Source organism: Silurus meridionalis, chromosome 3 (genome assembly GCF_014805685.1).
Source record: "Silurus meridionalis isolate SWU-2019-XX chromosome 3, ASM1480568v1, whole genome shotgun sequence".
NCBI lineage: Eukaryota > Metazoa > Chordata > Actinopteri > Siluriformes > Siluridae > Silurus > Silurus meridionalis.
In genome coordinates, this window is record NC_060886.1 from 22,259,513 (window position 1) to 22,276,416 (window position 16,904).

The 16,904-nt window shown below is 37.3% G+C and overlaps 1 protein-coding gene across 1 annotated transcript in view; it reads left to right on the forward strand.

The window, feature by feature from the left end:
• Nucleotides 1–2,843: 2,843 nt before the first annotated feature.
• The window catches only part of lrp2a (low density lipoprotein receptor-related protein 2a), a gene marked incomplete at its 5' end in the record, with an annotated part of 56,728 nt that continues 42,667 nt past the window's right edge, over nt 2,844–16,904 (forward strand). The window contains 22 exons of the mRNA XM_046844927.1: nt 2,844–2,943; nt 3,639–3,761; nt 3,950–4,066; nt 4,512–4,622; nt 4,796–4,909; nt 5,004–5,120; nt 5,850–5,993; nt 6,155–6,274; nt 6,464–6,592; nt 7,791–7,960; nt 9,417–9,640; nt 10,454–10,660; nt 10,764–10,966; nt 11,345–11,485; nt 11,724–11,927; nt 13,323–13,518; nt 14,226–14,351; nt 14,663–14,793; nt 15,541–15,678; nt 15,909–16,190; nt 16,312–16,557; nt 16,660–16,779. Of these exons, the coding sequence (XP_046700883.1) occupies nt 2,844–2,943; nt 3,639–3,761; nt 3,950–4,066; nt 4,512–4,622; nt 4,796–4,909; nt 5,004–5,120; nt 5,850–5,993; nt 6,155–6,274; nt 6,464–6,592; nt 7,791–7,960; nt 9,417–9,640; nt 10,454–10,660; nt 10,764–10,966; nt 11,345–11,485; nt 11,724–11,927; nt 13,323–13,518; nt 14,226–14,351; nt 14,663–14,793; nt 15,541–15,678; nt 15,909–16,190; nt 16,312–16,557; nt 16,660–16,779 (3,463 nt within the window). The remainder of the gene's footprint in view (nt 2,944–3,638; nt 3,762–3,949; nt 4,067–4,511; nt 4,623–4,795; nt 4,910–5,003; nt 5,121–5,849; nt 5,994–6,154; nt 6,275–6,463; nt 6,593–7,790; nt 7,961–9,416; nt 9,641–10,453; nt 10,661–10,763; nt 10,967–11,344; nt 11,486–11,723; nt 11,928–13,322; nt 13,519–14,225; nt 14,352–14,662; nt 14,794–15,540; nt 15,679–15,908; nt 16,191–16,311; nt 16,558–16,659; nt 16,780–16,904) is intronic.

Here is a 16,904-nt window from a genome sequence, read left to right on the forward strand (position 1 = left end):
CCTGACTGAAACTAATACTTTAAATGAAGAATACTTTGGAGGTTCTCCAAGGAATTATCTATGACTAAAATTTTAAACATCTTTTCAATTTCTTTTTTTTCAAGCCTTATTCAGTGTAAGGCTTGTATTTCCCCAGTTCTGGCAAGATGATTAACTCCAGTTGTGTGACTTGTGTCAGTGAGCTTGTCCCGCTCTGCCAATGCCGTGTGTGCCAGTTGTCTACCTGTGTGTTACAGACGCTGCTGAAACCTCCGGGATCGTGTCCTCTGAACAAAGCCTGCCTTTGAGTGAGCGGAGGAGCAATTTTATCATTAGTAAACTGAGCAGGAAAAAGGCTGTTTCCCAATTGGCTGCTGGAAGAGTTAATTGGAAATCCATTTGGCTGGCATGCTTTAAGAGTTCTGGGTTTGCTGTGTCCTGATTAATGCAGGTCAGGAACCCTAGGTATGAGAACCATGGTTATGAGGTGGTCTGGGCACAGACCCCGCATTCTGGTAGAATCTTTTCTTTATGAAAGAAAGATGATAAACCTCTCAATTATGTGTGACAGACATGATATGTAAAGTTGGTACACAGTCCCCAGGGTGGTTCTGTAAAGTACTTAGGCAGATTACATAATTATGGCTTTGTTTATATGCATATTACCTAATTAGTACATGTCCTTTTTCCAGTTCCTGTATATTGATGTTTTACAACAAGAAAGCAGTAAGCTGTGTCAGCTGAATGGTTAGACATTTGGAGGGGATTTTTCAGCTAAGTTGCAAGGAGGCTAAATGTCAAATGCTGACCTCACAGCATAGCCTTTTTTCTGAGTGTTGCTCTTTGGCTGCTCTTAACACACTCAAGCTTCTTGTGTGTTCAGTGAATAGCAGGTTTCAGTGTTGTTCTTTCAAAATGTTTCAGGTTTTTTTCTAGGCTTAACCAGATTTATTGGACACATATCATATGAATGACTCATTTATATATATGAAAAAATTTCATGCATGTTTAATTGTTATTGTTCAGCAATAAAATAAAACGTTGATATCACTTCATTTAGATTTACATTTATGGTATTTGGCAGATGCCCATATCTAGAGTGACTTACAATTATCTTAGTAGTTGAGGGCTTAGGGCCTTTACCAAGGGCACAGCAGTGACAGACACTCGAAGAACAACATCATAATCAATGAACTACCACCTACCACTTCAGGATTTGTTGCATTTGTTTTGTAACTTGAGCATAATTTACGAGTCTGGGTTTCAGGGTGGAGAAGTTCTGAACATGATGCCATTATGCATAACTAAGCACCACTGTCCAATAAATTTGAAACAATTTGTCTTTTTTTAATTTACTGAAAATTGCTCAAAATTTTTTGTACACTTTCTAGTATGCAATCAGATATTATAAAAGGATTTAAACACAACAGGACATTATGTTACAAGAAAATAACCAACATAGTGGAATGATGTGGCTAGACATGAATGAGTTACTGTTACAACTCTAAAGTTGGTTACAATCAAATATCATACAATCCAATAGCATATTACATTAAAGTTGATTCTGCTTATAATACAGTGATTTGCCTTTTTTCTTTTGTCTTTTAACGACACATTAGTTAGCCTCACTTTTTCTACTTGAAAGTTAATAAGACAAAAAAGAAATTATGTTTTGTCATGTTACCAAGAAACCAGGAAGCACAAAGTCCTCTGTCCTCAAGAATTCCCCGTGGCAGAAAACTTGCTGACACTCAAGACTTCTTTTATGAATGTTATAGATTAAGTAAATCATCTGGCAGGTCTCTGTGAATGAGTTGTAACTATTAGAAACAGTAACATATTAAAATGAGTGCATTAATATAAACCTGATGTCAAATTTGTGACAAAATCTCCTCTCTCTCTCTCTCTCTCTCTCTCTCTCTCTCTCTCTCTCTCTCAGTGTACAATCTGCCATCTCAAAGAATTAACATTTTTTAAAAACTTTTTAAAACACTCATTTATTCTGATCAGAGGCAGAAAATTGTATCAAGGTATCCAGTGATAACACATTCACACACCAGCCCCAGCTTTTACCCACCTTTCTCAACTCACTTCTCCCTTCAGCTTTTGGAATTTGGGTGTAAGGGCTGTGGTACCACCCGGTACCACTATTTATCCCAATTACGTTCCTGACAAGGAACAGCATGCACCATTAATCAGAGTGTCAGTGAGAGACAATCAAAATCACGCAATGCGTTTTTCCACCGGCTCTGATTGAGGCCTCCTTGGCTGAACTATGTTGCTCCAGTCGATATCTTGCAGAGCCCAGCAGGGAAGGTACAAGGGTGGTACCTTATCTCTCGAGATGCCACTCACAGTCAGAGATCAAAAGGAGGGATTGGGAAGAGAACAGTGAGGGTTGTGTGAGTGTCGGCTCTTCGGCTGGCACGCTTTGCTTAGCAGCCTGTCAATATGATATATATATATATATATATATATATATATATATATATATATATATATATATATATAAGCTGGGTAAATATATCTCGTAAACATCTGAATGTGTAAGGTGCAAATATACATCCTAGTATATGTAAACATACTGAAGTTCTGAGTAAAAGTAATTTTTAGGGTGCAAGACAGATAGCAGCAGTATGACAGTAGTACAAAAAGACTGTAATGTGTGAAAATGCAACAGTGTCAGATTAAAAGATTTTGTACATGTAACGGTTTTTAAATTGGTGTTTTTAAACATTTCCATTTGTGCAGAATTCTGAAATATCTACTCACAGTCTTTTAAAAAAATTTTTTGGGGGGGGATAGATAGAAATCAGTTTTGGAACAGACATGTGTTTTAATATTTGTGCAGGTTCAAGTTGTGAATTTGGTCAATTCCGTGTGGGACAGGCAGATGCATCCCAGCAGCCTGGCACTGTGATGGCACTGCAGACTGCGCAGATGATACAGATGAGAGCGGTTGCTGTGAGTAACTCTCACACTTACTCTTCCTTGATATTACAAGCTGTCAGTGTAACTCTGCACTGTCATAGCATCACAGTGCAAGTAATGCAGTACATAAGGGTGATAAGTAACCAATAAAGTATGATGGTTGGCCGTGTAATGCTACGAGAGCATCAGGTCGTGTGACAACCTGATGCGAAGCATAATTACTCTGTTTGTTATCCCTTATGTAGTAAAAAATTATCCATCACCAGCTTCTTGTTTTTATCTTGTTTCTTGTTTCTATCTTGTTGTAAGAAAATTGTTTTACTGAAAACTGTCTTACTGACAGTTACAAAGTATGTGATTATGTGCAGAATTTACCATATATTAATGCTAGTCATGTTGTTATAGAAAATTAATAATAATCTTCTGACCAGTCAGATCTAAGAATTTTGCAGAGCTGTGATATAAGGATGGGATTCAATGACAAATTAATTATTGTCTTAATTGGAATTATGAAGCTGAAAGGCGAAGCTGTTTTTGTTTTTGACTGTGGGAGCTTTATAGGCTGGTTAGTCATAACATGAATTTTTATCATATACAGCATCACTGTACGGACTCAAAAGCCGCCTTAGAAAACTCAATTTCATGACATTCCTGAAGTGAAAGCTCTGTGTGCAGGTTTGTCTACACCTCCTTCCATGAGTTAATTAAGCTTTACTGTGTTCTCTCAGCCCAATCGACCTGTGAGGAGGGCCAGTTCCAGTGTCTGAGCGATGGCGAGTGTATTTCAGTGCACTGGGTATGTGATGACGAGGAGGACTGTGAAGATGGCTCAGATGAGAGACAGCACTGTCGTAAGTCCTCCCCTTCCTCACCTTCTCATTAATATAAAGGAATGTAATTTAATTTCTTCCTGTGGAACATGATAACCTCAGTGTGTGGGCCATATAAGCAAAAGGGCAAATTAGTGTCACGTGTACATGAAAGTCGACGACCACCCAGAACATATATATTAAAAATGTGTTGCTTAATCTTTTCTTAGCCGAAAGAACCTGTTCCAGTACACAGTTCAGCTGCACAAATGGGGCATGTATCCCTGCGGAGTACAGGTGTGACCACCTGCCAGACTGTTCAGATGGGGCGGATGAGAGACACTGCAGTAAGTCCACTGTTGGTGTTTGTGTGTATTAGAGAATAGATACATCAACATCATTCCAGGCTCCTGTGGCATTTTAATCAATTTGTTAAATTAAGGGGCTTAATGACTAACAGAAATAGCCACAATATGCTTTTTGTTGTCAGAAGTTAATTTCAGATTCCTTGGTGGATTAGTAAGAAACTTTGCTCTGACGCAATTCTAAAGCTCATGGCACCAATCACTGTATGTAATGTATTTATAGCAGTGTATATCATGCAAAATAATTCCATACATAAAAGTTAGAGGTATACTGTTATGTTTTCAACAAGTGATTTTTATTATTTTGGAGAAACATGTATGCTTGTCACTATTCACCACAAGTAGCTGTACTGTATTACAGCCTAATTATATTTAATGGAACAAATGAGTGATGGCTAGAACTGGACTCTCTTTCTCTCTCTTCCAGACTATCCAGAGTGCCCAGAGTTGAGGTGTGCCAGTGGGGCATGTTACAACACGAGCCAGCACTGTGACCAGGTGCTCAACTGCCGAGACAGCTCTGACGAGGCCAACTGCAGTGAGTGTCCTTCTTTGGCAGGAAAAACACAGTCCTTGTACACTCTCTAACTCTCTTCCTAATATTCCACTTCTTTGGATTAAATTTACTGTTGTTTGCATAATGTATAATCAGAAGACTCATTTTAACATACAGACCTAATAAGTAAAAGTGCTCCTGCTTTTTTTCAACAGCACATCGATGTAATAGTGGCCAGTTTCAATGCAGCAATGGAGAGTGTATTCCACGTGCGTACATCTGTGACCATGATGATGACTGCGGGGACCAGAGTGATGAACAGAACTGCTGTAATTACATCACTGTAATATAAATGGCATGTCTGATTGCAGAGAAAATGTTTATTTTTATTTGCTTAAACTTTTGTGATTGCCTTTCATCCAGCTTACCCAACATGTAGGGGAACATACTTCACTTGCCCTAGTGGTCGCTGTATACATCAGGTCTGGTTATGTGATGGAGAGGATGACTGTGGAGACAATGCTGATGAGCGAGGCTGTGGTAAGAGTTTTTTTTTTCCTCAGATTTTTGGGCAATTTAGGATAACAACACCAGAGTGTCTTGTGAGAAAAACCTGAAGTATTTGGATTCAAAATGCAACCAAGTTAGTGGGATTATTTTAAAAGTTAAGTGTAGCTATCAGTTTATGCTAGGCACATTGAAAGAGTATTTTTTGGCTAAATAATCTCATTCTGTTTTTTACTTCTTGCACTGCGTCCACTGTGAAATAATAAATATAGCTAGATAGCAGCAGCTGTGGATAAACACAGAAGCTGGTTATATACTCCATGACTTGCAGAAATTGTGTTGTGTTAACCTGCAAACCTTTGAATATGGACTTCTTAGCCATTTATACTCCAGGCCACCATCCAGAGCTCTTTAGGACGTCTCCTCTTTACACTGAAGGCCTTGTTTATTGAGTGGCTGGGTTAAGCACCCCTCAACTCCCATTATGACCCTTTCAGAGTAGTTACTTCACATGATTTAAAGTTGTGCCCAGGCAATAGAGACTATGCCAAGCTGCTTCTTATTCCACTGTAGATAAGGCTGCTTTTTTTTTTTTTTTTTAACTCTCACACACATTAGTTCTTATTGTGCAAATGTTGTCAAATTTTCAGTGCTTTTTTATGCTCTTGGCTCAGAGCTTACACAGTTTACAGTTTCTGCATTTCTTTCATATCGCTTTCTTTGGTAAATGACTACATATACTTTATTGTCTTATGTCTGTAGATAATGTCCAACATGAGTGTTACCCTGGTGAATGGCCATGTCCCTCATCTGGTATTTGTATTAACATGGAGCAGCTCTGTGATGGCACCCCTCATTGTCCCGATGGGGAAGACGAGACCAACTTTACTGCTGGACACAACTGTAGTCAGTACCTTTTCATAATATACAGAAATATTGCTAGAGTCATTGCTAGCTTGAATTTGACATGCTTTAAATTAATTTTAGAACAACATTCTTTAAGGGATTCTTGTTTGTCCGTTTTATTATTGAGATAAATTAATTGAGTCTTATTTGTTGATTTCTAGGTATCTGGCGCTGTGCGTCTTTGAGCTGTGAGCATCGGTGTGTGGAGTCTCCTGAAGGTGGTACCTGCTCATGTCCTTCTGGCTATCTAGTCAGCATCAATGACAGCCGTTCCTGCATCGGTAAAATCTTATTACGCTTCCTATGTACCTCTCGATTAATTCCTTAATATTTTGAGCACTTTTTAACTAACATTCTGTTCATTGTAATGTCATTTATAAACATAAGCATCATATGATGTGCTTGTTGAAGTCTCATACACTTAATCTACATTGTTTCTTGTGTCTTTTTCATGCTATTAATTGGTGTAGATTATGATGACTGCCTGTTGTGGGGCGTGTGTGATCAGCTGTGTGAAGATCGGATTGGTACGCATCGCTGCAGCTGTACCGAGGGCTACGTTTTAGAGCAGCACAGATACTGCCGAGCCAACACATCCTGTGAGTCACTCAGAACCTAAACCTGAATATGCAGTAAGCTATGAAGAGAGAGGGAGAGTGCATATATGCTTGCTTAGGATATGCATAAGGCTTAATACACCACATTAAGTGGTAGAGGTTAGAGATCTTAAGGGTTATGACATTACACAGGTACGAAAACAGCATTACCTATAAAAGAAAAAATGACATTCATAGATATAAATATTTATTCATATTATATATTTATTCTATTTATACATTCTCATAGAATTCAACCTGGAGTAAAACAACAATAGTTTGTGTAGTTATGAAATAAATAGGTATCAACTGATTTTTTAAATGTGAAATCTACACACACAATGGTGTAATTCTCCTGCAGTCCAAATCTACTTAGCATGCACCCCTCCCCCAGCACTCTGCCCTGTGCTCCTCTTCAACCTCTTCTTGGTGCTTTGTTGCAGCCGAATGTTTTCTCAGCCGGCCTTTCTTATGTAGTGCACTGAATAGCAGCTGAACAGGAGCCAGTGCTTTTTATTTCACAACTGCCATAACAAAACTATTCCTCTCATTAGGTATTTCAAGATTTATATGGGGGCAAATAATTAAAATTTGTACATGAAGTCTTAGCATGCATCAGACTGTGCTTAAGAGGCATGTGCTGACAGTTTAGAGAGTGAAAAGTCTATATCAAGTATTAAAAGCGAGTAAAAAACACAGTCCCGGCAAGTGGCAAGAGCTCAGCTCTTACTGCGTGCCTAAGTTGGCATCATGACCAGTCATGCTTAATGCATCTGTTCACCCAGACAGAGGCAGTCTGACTGCTGGTTGAAGTCACACTTTTTTTTTTTGCCTGCAGTGGATTTAAAAAGTATACACACACTGGCTGGTAAAAGTCTGGCTTGTGAGAGTAGAAATACACTGTTGGATGTAACCATTTTATGGTTATGCTGGAATTTTTTAATTTCCTTTACTGTATACTGTATGTCCTTTGTGTTCTACTGAGTCTGCATCTGAAAACAATATCCTCAAACTGTTTTGATACAACATCAATTTGTCTATTTTTGTGGTATTTATTTCATCGCTTTTGGGCAAAGTATTGTACCGGGCCATTGCTGATTTAACTCTTTTTAAACTGAAAAATTTCTTGATCTTTTCTGTGAAAAAAATGAAAGAAAACAGAAACAATAAGATAACAACTTTTCAAATTGCACCCATATAGCTGGAGTGGCATCTTTACTGTTTTCTAATGGACGAGACTTGATGATTGGAGATATACATGGTCATAGCTCTCATATCTTGGTTCACTCTGAGAACAGAGGAGTGGCTGTGGGAGTAGATTTTCATTACCAGCTACAAAGGGTCTTCTGGACTGACACCATCCAAAACAAGGTAACTAATGCCATGATCAAATAAAGCTTTTAGTTCTTTAAAACTTTTTAATTTCCTGTAGTAAAACCTTTCACACTGCAGGCCATGTTGCTCATGGTGTTGTCATCTTTAACAAAGACAGCATTGTTGGCCGCTATGCATTTCACTTTATATCTCACAAAAATCCATTTAAAGTTCTGGCATCTGGAAGGGTTTCTCAGTTTGCACATTTTAATGAGTGGTATTTAATAGATACCTAGGTTGCTAACCTTTACAGACTGAGTGCTATTGCTATTACATTTATTGATGATAACAGAGCTTTTCATTTTTTTGTCCTTGGATATACACTTATGTTCCAATATTCTTCCCCTTTTAGACAAACATATTTTATCTCTCTCACATGCACTTACTTCACACTGCCAGACTCCAATGTTTGGCCAAATGGCAATGTAAGACCAGTCCATCAAACTGCATGTGTGTGACAATGTGATTTCTGCCCCTTTCCCACTCAAACCACCTCCCTCCACTCCACACAGGCGATTGAACAAAGCAGTTTTAGAAAAAGTACCCCATGTAACCCCCTCTTGATTATCAGCACGCTTGACCATTATCAGCACACTCAAGTTGTGACAGACATTGGCCACTTGACAGCAATACTTTGAATGATTCCTGTAGATAATACTAATACTGTAATGATGGCAGAGCTGCTTGGCTTCAGCCAGCATGGTTAGATTTGATCTTCCACCTTTTTCTAATCTTCACAAGGTTTCAGATATGGTCTAAACTGCATATTTCTGCTTAATTTTATGTAACCTTAGAGGATAGCAAGTGGCTGTGCAGTATTTGTTTGCATCCAGCTTTTTTTTTTTGCATTCCTTGGCTGAATCAGAGGGCTTTGTTTGAGCTCTTGGCTGCTGTCAGGTTTTAACCCCAGTCATAGAGCTGAAAAGCAAGGGCATACCAAGAGGTGGGGATCTATGATTAGCACCCCCAACCCCAGAGGACTGTGATGAGTGCTAGGCAGGGGGTCTGTGTACAAGCCAAAACAGCGACTTCTTCCACAGCTTATATTTCCGGTAAACAGGTCAGCCGAGAATCCTACTCTCTAAGACGGGTTTGGTTTCCACTGCAAAGAGCAGTGGTGCCTTGGCTTCTGTTACAATGCCAAGTGGTCCACCCTGAGAAACCAGTGCCATCTTGAAATCAGTAGGGCAGTGGTTTCACAGTACGGTTCCTGTGGCTCCACTTAAATGCTACCGAACAGATAAGCTAGCTGGATGATGCATGTGTAATCAGAAACTGGGCCTTATTACACATGGTTAATATTTGAGAGAATATACCGTATATCTTGACATAGTCTTGACATAGTTTGAAATTGTATATTTGTTTTTATCACTTGTTTATATGATTATTCTATGCGTTAGTAACCCAAGCAGCAGGTGCTTGATTTAAAGGAATCATTCTGTTTGTGGGCTAGGTCTTTTCGGTGGATATGGATGGGTCACATTTGCAGGTGGTCCTAAATGTTTCAGTTGAATATCCTGAAAACCTGGCTGTGGACTGGGTCAACAATAAACTTTATGTGGTGGAAGCCAGCGTTAACAGAATTGACATGGTGGACTTTGATGGGAATAATCGCATCACACTCATTGCAGAGAATCTTGGAAATCCTAGAGGTATTGCACTAGACCCAACTGTTGGGTGAGTATTTAAATAAATTCAATAAACTACATCCATATATGGAAATAAGCAACATTCTAAGTCAGTGGATGAACTTTCATGACCATAACACATATGAGCTAATGTAACATGATTTCAGGTGGCTTTTCTGTGTTCCATATCCTTATTCATATATTATAGCTAATATTAGAGCTAACCAGCTACTGTGTGTCTTAAAGTATGTGTGTTTTTGATTACACATAAGTCCACCAGTATGCAGTCTGTAGACAGAATAATATTGACCTACAACTTACTGTTTTCAATTTACACTGAAAAGCATTGCCATTAAGTTATAAATAAAAGCACATTGAAAGAAAAGTAAAGCACCTTAAATAAAAAATAAAATTAAATAAAATAAGAGCACAATGAAAGAAAAAAATAAAGGCCACAATACTTTTTGCAATAAGCTTCTTCCTCTTTACTTTTTTTAGTTGTTTTGGCCTGGCTACGAAACTCAAACCTGAGTATTTGTAAATGAAACCACAAACCTGACCTCAAATCAGCTTATAAGGGCATTCATCACTGACACTGTCATCTTCTTTCTTAAGCAGACAGAATTAATTAAAGCAGGACAGCTATTTATATATAATACAGAAAAGGATTAGCTGGAAGTAATAAGAAAAGAGATTTACTGAAACTTAATATGGAATCAAGAAAAGTGTTAAAGATTTTATTTAAAATGTATTGCATTTTTGTAAGCTTATTTGCAGAAAATTGACTTTTTGTGTGTGTGTGTTTGTATGTATATAAATATAAGATTTATATTTATTTATATATCCTTATATTATGGTTTAGATATCTTTTTTTCTCTGATTGGGACACTCTAAATGGAGAGCCTGGTCTGGAGAGAGCCTACATGGATGGCACCAACCGCTATGGTATTATCAGGTCGAAGCTAGGCTGGCCGGCTGGAATTACACTAGACATTGATGCCAAGAGGGTGTACTGGGTGGACAGTCGCTATGACTACATAGAAACTACCACTTATGATGGGCTGCACAGGTAAGTAAAGTTTTATGACCAAATATTGCCAAGTATGAGTGTCCTAAGTACTTAAAACAGGGCTAATGAACGAAGAATAATGAATTACCTAATTGCTTTGTAGGAAAACAGTGGTACATGGAGGCTTATTGATTCCCCACCCCTTTGGCATAAGTTTGTTTGAACACTCTGTCTACTACACTGATTGGACCAAGATGGCCATCATGAAAGCCAACAAATTCGTTGACAACAGCCCACAAGTGGTCTTCTCAACCACTCATATGCCATATGGTGTGGCTGTGGTGCATCCCTTCAGGCAGCCCTATAGTAAGCTATTTAATATTTTCTAACAGAAATAATATTAAGCTTTTGCAGTTTTATTGTTGCTGTTTTTTGTTGACTGGATCCACAATTTGTTTTGGTTTGATAGTTTAATTTTAGGATTAATACACAACTTTACATTTACATTAATGCTAAAGAGATGATTTTTTATTAATTTTAGCATTTTTTATTAATTAATTTCTTGATTTTTAGAATATATTTCTAATATATATATATATATATATATATATATATATATATATATATATATATATATATATATATATATATATATCATTTAAATATAAATATATATCATTTTCATAATTTAATATAACATATTTTTGTTATGTGTGTGATGTTTGGTGTGTATGTTGCTGACAGTAAGTAACCCATGCGGGACTGATCGAGGGGGCTGTGAGCAGATTTGTGTGCTGAGTCATAGGACAGATAATGGTGGTCTGGGGTATCGCTGCCGTTGTCGCATGGGCTATGACTTACACCCAGATGGAAAGAGATGTGTGGGTAAGAGACACCAGAAACTGGCGTACTCCTTTTCCCTGTTCTTCTGATATTTAAATATTTAATATTGGCGTGCGTTTCATGACTTTATCAGCTAATATAAAAAGCATTGTGACATGGTATATCAAGTATTTTAAAAAGAAAAATCATAATTTTGTTAGAATTTAATGACTGGATTAATGGTTACACTAATAGTTAGTTTGGTATTCTAAAACATATGGCTATGTGCTTTATGTTGCAGCTGTGAGGAAGTTCTTGCTGTTCTCCAGTCAGCTGGCAGTGAGAGGGATCCCATTTAACCTCTCATCCCAGGAGGACATCATCCTTCCCATCACTGGGACACCATCTTTCTATGTTGGAGTGGACTTCAGCGCAGAGGACAGTTCCATCTTTTTCTCAGACACAGCAAAGCACATTATTTTTAAACAAAAAGTAGATGGAACTGGTAAGAGATTTCTGTGTTTGCTCAAAATAGTCACAGTTTCTAATAGATTGCAAGCTGTATTCTTTTTTTTGCCATTCCTTATCTAACTAATTCAGTTACACCTTTGGGTGGCTACTATTATAAGGCCTATTTCAAAAATAATTTCTCTGATTATGATTTTATTAAAAGATTTTATTTTGGCTTGATTTCTCCATTTGGTTTAATCACATTTCTTTGTGCACTGTGCTGTCTCTATAGTGATCAGGAAAAATGTTGAGGCTGAGGTGGATCCACTGAAGTATTGTTTTACAAGAGTGGGAATCAAATTTTTGACAGCAGGCAATTTAACAGCATCAGATATAAGTGTTATCTAACAGTATGAGAGTTGTGGCTACTGTTCACAGGCACATAAAAAGGCAGATATATTTAATAAAGGCAAATCCGCATTCAGGTAACAAGGCAAAAAAGTGGGAGGGTTTATGTAATTGCAGAACTATTACATGTAAGGGATAAATGGAAAGATACACACTCTTGTGCCAGCAATTATTAAAACATCATTTAAATCAAACCGATGATGTGTTCTAAACACATGCAAATACAGACATTAATAGAAGATGTGCATGTGTTTGGAAAGCATGCCAAAAAAGTTCACTGCTTAAGACTAACATCATGTATTGGAACTGGGATCCTGTGAAATGCAACAAGAAAGTCACATGACGAAAGGGGGAACATCAGATGTGAAGTGCAGCTTGTATGACAAACAGTTGCCATATTAATTTACATTGTTTATTGACAGGCAAAAAGTGCTGACATTTCCGTTTCTGTTTTTTACATATTTAAATAAGAAAAAATAGACAGATATTTAACAGATAAAAAAAAGTGGCTTTGCATTACACCCCTATAAACTAAGTAATGAGACTATTTATGATTAATGAAGGTAATAAAAGTGCAGATCTGACACACGAAACACAACCTTTTCCTTCATTAATTGGCCTTTCTGATTTCTTTCCTTGCTTTTCTTTGCTTTAGTTTTTTCATTTTGAAATTAAATGTATAAATTACTGTATATATAAATATAAATAAATATAAATTGTAAAATGTAGCCAATTTAGCCAGTGACTCGTGGCTTTCCTATATCGGCTTTGACTGTATGCAACATGGTGTGATTAGTCACTTAGTTAACATTATATATATAAAATATCTTTGTTTCGAGGGTTTTATTATTATTTTTTATAACATTTTAAATGTTAAGTATTAGTATTTATTGTGCTATTTTTATCATCTTTTTAGGATTTATATGAGATGAGAGCTTTATACCACACGCCATTTAATTATAGTGTTTTCATTATTAGCATTTAATTGATCACAGTTAATATGTTTATCTATTGTGTACATTGTCTCCTTTTTTAATACCAGCAGAGAGGGATGTGCTTGCAGCCAATCGGGTAGAGGGTGTAAGGGATCTGGCTTATGACTGGATATCAAAGAACCTGTACTGGACAGACTCACACTATCGGAGTATATCAGTCATGAAAGTAGCAGACAAATCCAGGAGAGCTATCATCCAAAAACTGAACAACCCCAGATCTATAGTGGTCCATCCAATAGTTGGGTGAGTTTAGCTAACAGGTGGTACTAAATATCTGCATGTCTATATCAATTTAGGAAGTACATTTTTTAAATGATTGTGTTTGCAGTGTTACAGTGTATAGTTTTAATATTGACATAAACATGTACTCTCAGAAATGTCTTCAATTAAAAACCGATTTGCAAACTTGGGTGAGAAATCACAATCATGTTTGTAACCTCAAGTGAAAACACGAGTCATTGAGCAGGACCAAGCTTGGAACAAGGCTCAGGGGGCCTCACTTTCACCTCAGGTCTCTGTTTCCTTAAGACCATGAAAAAGCATTAGCAAGCTGGCCACTTTTATCCAGTCACACCTACAATAATGCAGGAATTGCTCACCCATTCACACACTGTTCCTACTTTGAACCCAGAGCAGATAAAGAAAGTCTTTATGCACTGCTAGTGGGACATTTCCAATAGCTTCAAAGTCATAAGTCCTCTGGGCCCAGGAGACTAGATTAGTGCTGCATGAAAGCTGGTATTGTGGTGCCTTTTAAGAACTTGGCTCAAGAGAGATGACCCTACTGAGCTCTTAAATAAACTATCAATATCTTCTATTTTATACAGCACAGAAAAAAAGCTTAGATGAGATTTTAAAAAATTTTCCATTATAGAACAAATTGTTTTTGGGAGAGGGCAGAGAATTCAAAATGAAATTTAAGCCTGTTTGTATGTATATGTTTTTGACAGCTTTATTTTTTGGACCGACTGGTACCGTCCAGCCAAAATTATGCGGTCCTGGTGTGATGGATCTCATGCACAGCCTATTATTAACACCACACTGGGCTGGCCTAATGGCCTCACCATTGACTGGAGGTATGTCAAACATCCTAGTACCTAATGAATAGACCTATTAGCCAATATTGTGTGCCAGCCATGGCAGTTAGACCACAAACTAGACTGAAAAGCTTTATTTCTGTTTTATACATAACTGTCAGTCTTCAGTCATTTAAAGCCTTAAAATTTTTACTATGTGGCAGGTTGGACTTGTAATGTTAACTCAACTAAAAGCTAGCTAATCTCCCAAGAAACATGAGCTGCCCTAATCCTACTTATCTGAACTTTATTTAAAAGCCATCTCTCAATTTGTTCTTATTCCCTCTCCCTGCTCTATTTTTACTCTCTAGCTCCATGCGTTTGTATTGGGTCGATGCTTATTTTGATAAGATTGAGCACAGTACTTTTGATGGGCAAAACAGATTGTCACTGGATCGCATTACACAGATATTTCATCCATTTGGACTTACTATTTATGGAGGTAGGACATCATATTTATAATCAAAATACTAAATTATGTAATAGCTGTACATATTTTCTATAGGTACACTTCTGTGTATGTGTGTATGTTTGTGTTTTAATTAACCCCCTGGGCCATGCAAAGAACTTGGCATTCCCATCTCACATTATTCAAACGTATCGATTAATTTAACTTTAATGCAAATGTGTGGGACCTGAATATCTTCCACACTGTCAGTGCTGTGGAATCTAAAACACAATGCTTTGGCCAGCAACTTTTAAATAAATCTTTTTTGTGTTCTGTGTAAATCTACAAGCAAGTGAGATTGTATTATATGGAGCAAATAAATGTTAAGCATAGCTAATCAGTACAGCTAATTGAAATTTACAAATGCAAATTAGATTAATCAAATCTTCCTGGTTTCAAACTGCTAAGTAGAGAAGTAATACTATTGAGTGAATATATATTTATATAATATAATAATGTATATAAAATATAAAATAATAAAATATATTGTATTTTATTGTTATTATTATTATTGTAATGTATTATTGTACAATATTCTGTTATTGCATTTTACAAATATAACCTACTGTATACATTCATTTTATTTTATAAATATAGATTTTTCAAATCTGTCCTAACTATTTAACATTAGAATTAATCAAATAATTTCCAATATACTTTATGAAATGAGAGAGAATGAAAGAATCATGAGTCAAAGATCATTTACTTGTTTTATGTGTTTTATGTTTGCTTTTGCTGTAGGTTATGCATACTTCACGGACTGGCATCTTGGAGAAATAATCAGAGTTCGGAAAACAGACGGAGGAGAGATGATGGTTATTCGGCGAGGAATCAGCCACATTATGCATGTCAAATCTTTCAATGCTGACTTGCAGACTGGTGAGAGGCCTGTCATCCATTCTTACTATGAACTCTATATCTCATGCTCCCTTGCTCATTTTTCCCCTGCACAGCCCTGAAGGGTTTTGGGGATAGGGAAATATATCCATGCTTAGATAAAAAAGTATTTTGCTACAAGGAATGTGTTTGTCCTGTTCATTATCTCATATTCAAAACTGATATGTTACTGAACAATTGTGTTCTGCATGTACACCTTTTTTTTCAAATAGGTTCCAACTTCTGCAACAGGCCATCAAATCCTAATGGAGACTGCAGTCATTTCTGCTTTCCTGCACCATACTCCCAGCGCGTTTGTGGCTGCCCTTACGGCATGAAGCTTGCACCCAATCAGCAGAGCTGCTTGAATGATTCATCCAGTGAGCCACCTACACTGCAGTGTGGCTCCAACTCTTTCTCCTGCTCCAATGGAAAGTGTGTTCCTACCAGCTACCAGTGTGATGGTGTAGACGACTGCTTTGATAACAGTGATGAGGCCAACTGTGGAACTAACAGTAATGTTTTTTATTTTTCTACAAGATGACTATTGAAACCAGCTTATTTAATACAAGACAATATATTTAATTATTTTTTCTGGATTTGTGTCTGGATTAATCAAAAACATGTACTCTTCAGACTACACCTGCTCCCCCTCTGCCTTCACCTGTGCCAACCATCGTTGTGTGCCGAGGAATTGGCGATGTGATGGGCAGAATGACTGTTTTGATGGAAGTGATGAAAAAGACTGTCCGATTCAGATCCCAGGTACATGTCAGGCTGACCAGTTTAGCTGTGCTGGTCCATCCCACCGGTGCATCCCACGCATTTGGCTCTGTGACACAGATAATGACTGTGGTGATGGCTCTGATGAAGTCAATTGTGGTAAGAAAACTTATTAATGTTTCATGTTTGTTTGGTTCATGTTGATCCTGAAATTTTTACTATTTCTTTCGGTTCATAATCATGTTGCTTTCTAATTGGTAGATACTATAAGTACATGCTATCCAGGCCAATTTCATTGTCCTGATCATCGCTGTATTGATCCATCCTATGTGTGCGATGGAGACAGAGACTGTGCAGATGGGGCAGATGAGCAGGGGTGTGGTAAGAGTGATTCTACTATTGATTCTGCTTAAAGGAGCAATGCAGCTAAGCAAAGTGTAATTCATTTTTTGTTTAATGGCCTGAATTGTTCCCTTTCTAACTTTGCAAATGTGCTCTATTTACTG